Source organism: Malus sylvestris, chromosome 12 (genome assembly GCF_916048215.2).
Source record: "Malus sylvestris chromosome 12, drMalSylv7.2, whole genome shotgun sequence".
NCBI lineage: Eukaryota > Viridiplantae > Streptophyta > Magnoliopsida > Rosales > Rosaceae > Malus > Malus sylvestris.
This window is the reverse complement of record NC_062271.1, coordinates 29638692-29644691: the sequence shown is the minus strand read 5'-3', so window position 1 is coordinate 29644691 and position 6000 is coordinate 29638692. Positions and strand designations below refer to the sequence as shown.

The window sequence follows — 6000 nt, the reverse complement described above, 5'->3', positions numbered from 1 at the left end:
TGCAAGAAACACGATCTCACTGCCTATGTATACATAAATGCGCATCGCAAAGAATCAAATACCATAATCCATGGGGTTTAACGAAGCTTAATCACGCAAAATCTCCTAATTGGCAGACTGATTTTGCGATTAACAGTCGCAATTTGCTTCTGGGTTCTCGAATTTCAGAGAGACGAAGAAAGAGGAGAGAGAGAGTACGGATAAAGGTTTGGGATTTTTGATTGAAGTGGATGGGAGGATGCTTTTCGGACGTGAGGGGAGGCAAGGACGCCGTGGGCGGGGCCCTGCCAAGGCCCACCGAACCGAACGCCAAGAACGACGGCGCTCACAACGATGCCATTGAATTCTTTTACAGGGCGCATGGTGCTTACCCGCTTTTTACGCAACTCGAGGTACAACTCCGGCACTGCTTCTGCAGGGTGATCGATTTGCCTTCAAATCCCTGCTCCTCGAACCTTTGAATTTTCTAATTTCTTTGTTTTTCTGGAATTTCTATTTGATTCTTTTCTTGGAATTTCTTATTTAATTTACATATATATTGAGTTTTGCGAAATATACATATATATTAGTTATTAGTTATTTTGGCTATAAATATAACCTTAAAAGGTCGTACCCAGTGCACAAGGTTTCCGCTTTACACAGAGTTTGGGAGAGGTAAATGTCGGCTAGCCTTACCCCCATTTATGGAGAGGCTGCTCCCAAGTCTCGAACCCGAGACCTACCCCTCATGGGCGAAGGCACTTGCCATCGCATCAAGTGTGACCTCTTGGCTATAAATATAACCTTACAAGATCTTATTTTATTTTATTCATACATTGAGTGCATATATTTTGAGTTTTGCAAATATTATTTTGTAGTTGTATTTTGAAAATATTATTTGTCTCAATTTTTGTTTTTTTTTTTCTTTTTATTGCAAATGTTTTTTATTTATTGAGTTTTTTAGCATTACGAAAATGTTGCTCATTTATGATCGAAAGATTACAAATTCGAGTCGTGGAAACTTGTTTTGTTGTTGTAGAGTTTCTGCCGTTAGGTTGCAGAGAAAATTGAAAAGTTCAGACCATTTTACTATTATATTGTTGAAGTCTTGAAGATGAAGTTTCATTCATGGCTTTTTTAACGAAAAGTCCATGGTTTTTTTAACGAAAAGCCTACGGTACTATTCATTTTAACGAAAAATCGCATTTTTACACTAAAAAGTCAAACGTGGTACTGTTCACTTTATCATTTATTTTGTCCTTATCATTAAAACTTAAAGTTTTCAAGCTCTTTTCATTAGTTTTCCTTTCATTCATAGTTCATTGCAAGGTGGCGTGTTACCCATGTATCCACAATACCCACTAAAATGCCAAGCATCACAATACCCACTCATCCAAATGTTGGTGAGACTCTTGTGTTAGGCGATCTAACCACGTCCGTCTATTAACGAACAGATAACACGTTATTGATTTTCAACATATCATCCAAACGCATTATGTGAATATGCTTGTTAGTGAAATTATTAAAGTGGAAAGTAAACAGTTATACGATTGTTAGTGCAAACATCTTATTGAGTGATTGGACAAGGCATGAAATCTGACCATCTGAAATAAGATTTCCCCCAATATTAAGGACCCAAGTCATATTTGGTTTACAATGTGTTCCAAATGTTTGACCAAAATACCATGTCAACTTTATGTGTATCATGTTTATTTGCATGGATGTTTCACAAGTGATTGGTGTGTTACGTGAGGCTGCATGTTTCACAAGTGTTTATTTGCATGGATGGCCCAGAGAGGGTCTCACAAACAGGACATTAGCAAGATTCTCATTTTTATTTTGTTATGCCAATGTTGACTTGGGGACCATAAGACAAAACCATTTTTACAATGTGATACTTTGCTGGGTCCAAATTCCAAAAGGCTTGATTCTTTATTTCCTTTGGATTTTGTCTTTCATCCTTTGTCTTCCAAAACCAAGTGCAGTGGCGTACTGAGAGTCATACAACCGACACCATTTAGTGAATTAGGCTTGGTTGTTGTTTTTGTTGTTTTGTGTTAATGTTTTTCAATTTTTTGCTACAGTTATCCTTTTCAGCATCCAAGCTGCTTGATCTTGATGTCACTTCAAAGGTATGCTATCCATGTCACCTTACTTGTGATAACATAGCAGTTAAAATACTGGTTAAGTTTTATCTAAGTAACAAAGTTATTGTAACAGTGTCATCTGACCGCTACGAATTTACTATCGAGGCTAAAAAATTCTGTGGTTTTCTTTCAGAGTGATCCTATGGTGGTTGTATACCTCAAGAAGAATGATGGTAAGCTAGAGGAACTCGGGAGAACTGAAGTCATACTGAACAATTTAAATCCGGTATGGATACAGAAAGTTTCAGTAGCTTATCAGTTCGAGATGGTGCAGAATTTGATGTAAGTTTCTCATATTTTCTGTAGAACCTATCTCTCTGAAGATATCTTTGTAGTTTACCAGACGTTTGCTTATGTTCTTTTCTTGTGTTCTCCAAGATTCCGTGTCTACGATGTTGATACACAATACCACAATGTACCTGTAAAGGTACGACGAGACTTCTTTGAATTTTTAGCTTTTCTTTTAGAACGAAAAACCTAATACAATTCATGTGTTAACCTTCTTATTTTGTTGCCTTGCAGACTCTGAATTTGAGGGATCAAGAGTTTCTTGGTGAAGGCAGTTGTGTTCTTTCAGAGGTAATTCTCTTGAAATCTATTCAGCTCATATATTTTCATTGAGCTGGTGTGATATGTATATAGACTCATTTAATTAATACTTCGAGTTATGTGTTTCTTTTCATGTTTAATTTTCAATGTTATAGTTACTGCTCTGCTCACCGTTGATGCAGCTAAGGAAAGATATCGATATAGCTTGTAGTGGTTTCCTTTGTTTAATCATATGCAAAACTGTTGCCCAAAATGTATTGAAATCAGTACCTAATTTATATTTTGCTGTGTACTCTCTTTTCTGACGGCAGATTGTGACTAAACAAAATCGAAGTTTAACATTGACTCTGAAAGGCAAAAACGGGCATGGAGGTTTGAGAAACTTTGGAACACTCACCGTGCATGCCGAGGAAACTATTGCTTCTAGGAGTGCTGTAGAGATTAAATTCCGCTGTGCCCACTTGGACAACAGAGATATCTTTTCTAAAAGCGTATGCATTTCAAAGAAGCTTCGTGCGATCTTTTTACTTGTATATACAAATTTCTTATATTGTATGATTCTTAGGTTTCTTTTCCCGATTCTTCACTTCAGGATCCTTTCTTAAGAATATCAAGAACCGTTGAGACCGGGGGTTCTATTCCAATTTGCAAGACTGAAGTGGTGGATAACAATTTAAACCCGACCTGGAAACCATTATGCCTGAGTATGCAACAGTTCGGAAGCAAGGTAAGCTTGTGAATTATTGCTTGGTTACCTGTTAAATTAGAGTATATAAATTTTGGTAATTGAGAAATACCATAGAGAGATCATATAACTTTCTTCAATTTGATGCAGGACACCCCACTGGTTATTGAGTGTTTTGATTTCAACAGCAATGGCAACCACATTCTTATTGGGTAATTATTGATTGGTTCCAACTCTTTACTTTGTTACTTCTTGCATGATATCGTTGTTTTGTGCCTGGAACACAAAAAAATGAAGGTTTTGAAATGAACCTCTCTATTCGTTTTACTCAGGAAACTCCAAAAATCAGTAGCAGACCTTGAAAAACTATTCAAAGAAAAAAGTGGGGTGAACTTTTTTATTCCATCTTCTCGTGCGGGTCATGAAAAGGTATTTATTCAATCTTGCAGTCCAATTCCTTAGTATTTCATGTCAATTTGAATTTACTCACGTTTGCTTTGTAATATGCTAACGTAGGTTTTGAAGGGTCAGCTATTTGTGGATCAATTTTGTGAGAAAGAACAATTCAGCTTTGTTGACTATATATCTAGTGGATTTGAGCTTAACTTCATGGTTGCAGTTGATTTTACGGGTAAGCAATGTCGGATAGTCTAGTAATTTAATTCAGTCTTCACTCTGCAAAAGTTCATGGGTTTGATATATTTTCTTGTTTCGAATATTAAATTTTGTCCAGGTTCAAATGGAGATCCTAGAAAGCCCGAGTCTTTGCACTATATTGATCCTTATGGCCGGCTGAATTCTTACCAGCAGGTAAGCATGTGCTTCAATAGGGATAGTTCTATCTTATCCACCATATTCTTTTTGCAGACGTGTATTGAATTCGTACATAATTAAGGTCATTTGTTCTCGAGGGTTTGTTGTTATGGGTACTTTTCTGTTCGATAGTTAGTGAAAGCATATTGATTGATTAGATGTTTTCTTTTGCAGGTTATAACAGAAGTAGGACAAGTCATTCAGTTCTATGATGCTGATAAGAGTTTTCCTGCTTGGGGCTTTGGAGGAAGGACGGCTAATGGAACTGTATCACACTGCTTCAACTTGAATGGAAATGCAAGTGAATCTGAGGTAAAGGAGTAGTTTAACCCTTTGCAATGCTCTTTTACCCTTTGTTTGCAATCTCATTCAATACACCTGAACTATATTTTGTTTAACCATCTCAGTAAATTCAATCGTGTCATTTATTTAACAGGTTGTCGGAGTTGAAGGCATAATGGCTGCTTATGCCAATGCTCTACGCAATGTTGCTCTGTCAGGACCGACGTTGTTTGGCCAAGTGGTTAACAGGGCTGCTGAAATTGCCGCCAGGTCCCTCTCGTCCAACAACAACAAGTACTACGTCTTGCTCATTATAACAGTAAGAGCACGATGAATTCAAATTGAATTTTTAACTCCTGGGTTCTTTGTTTTACAAAAAATGATAATATGAATGCCATCTTGTTTTCTAGGATGGAATCCTCACTGACCTTCAAGAAACAAAAGATGCTTTGGTGAGGGCATCTAATCTTCCTCTATCAATCCTCATCGTTGGAGTTGGTAACGCGGATTTCAAACAAATGGAGGTAATACTTGTGCTTATTCAGGATTTTCATATACTGGTTTTTGATTTCTGCATATCATGAAGTTTCGTCCAAATCTTTTGTATTTGGCAGATCCTTGACGCTGACAACGGGCAACGATTAGAAAGTTCTACAGGTCGCATAGCTACGCGTGACATTGTCCAGTTCGTTCCAATGAGAGATGTGCAGAGTAAGTATCCATGACCTCCATTTCTCCTTCTAAACATCCATTGTACCTTTAGGTGCACGTCAACATCGTGTGATGCGAAGTTACTAGAACTGAGTTCAGACTTTCTTTCATCCTGTACTAATTTGGCAATCTGTGGGGTTTGTAACTTGTAAGCAGGTGGGCAGATTTCTGTTGTTCAAGGTCTTCTGGAAGAGCTGCCCGGACAGTTTTTGAGTTACATGCGTTCCATGGACATCAAGCCGCTCACCTTCAATGCCGCTGCCCAAGCATCATCTGCCTGACCGTCAACGAATTTCTTCTTTCGTTTTGAGTCCCGCCATTACACCGGCCGGTCGAAAAATGGCCGTAGAAATTCTGTGACAAATATTAGCTAGTGATTAGTTAGTTGAGGGTCCTTTATGAAATCTTCCGGGACAAAACATGTTTAGTTAGTTAAGGATGGTTTTGGAACATGAAGCAGTTAAAGTTCAAGCCGAAAAATGAGAGAGGCCACATTAACTATGGCAAATCTTTGTACCCTTGTAAGGGGACATCACGAATACTTTGTAGTATTGAGCATTCATGCTAATGCAGTGTGAAATGTAGATATGAATGCTCGATACTACAACAACGCATTTGATATTACAAAGCATTTCATTGATTGATAAACGTCAAATTCAAGAATCTATCAGAGAATTATAAAATCTCTAAATTTTGATCTTTCTTGCAGTCCAAGCATCTGCCTCGATGATTTTTGGCATGATTAAAAGTTTTCATGACAACTAACAATGCTTATGACTGCGGTTGACAAGAAAATGAAAGTATTATAGAAGTGTTTTTTGAAAAATCGCGTAT

The 6000-nt window shown here is 37.5% G+C and overlaps 2 protein-coding genes across 3 annotated transcripts in view; both read left to right on the top strand.

Moving 5' to 3' along the window:
- The window catches only part of LOC126593851 (protein BONZAI 3-like), a 40856-nt gene continuing 34856 nt past the window's right edge, over window positions 1-6000 (top strand). The window contains exon 1 of the mRNA XM_050260004.1: window positions 1-206. The gene's annotated coding sequence lies outside the window, so the exon portion shown is untranslated. The remainder of the gene's footprint in view (window positions 207-6000) is intronic.
- On the top strand, window positions 206-5674 carry LOC126593850 (protein BONZAI 3-like). 2 transcript variants are annotated; one of them, XM_050260002.1, is made up of 16 exons: window positions 206-392; window positions 2064-2111; window positions 2260-2408; window positions 2505-2553; window positions 2649-2705; window positions 2987-3166; window positions 3268-3402; window positions 3511-3572; window positions 3693-3789; window positions 3877-3991; window positions 4094-4170; window positions 4348-4485; window positions 4610-4774; window positions 4866-4979; window positions 5070-5166; window positions 5323-5674. In XM_050260002.1, exons 1-16 carry the CDS (start codon window positions 231-233, stop codon window positions 5445-5447), a joined length of 1770 nt encoding a protein of 589 aa, XP_050115959.1. In that variant the 5' UTR covers window positions 206-230; the 3' UTR covers window positions 5448-5674. The 2 variants fall into 2 exon arrangements, with proteins under 2 accessions (XP_050115959.1, XP_050115958.1); XM_050260001.1 differs by having other exon boundaries at window positions 5320-5674.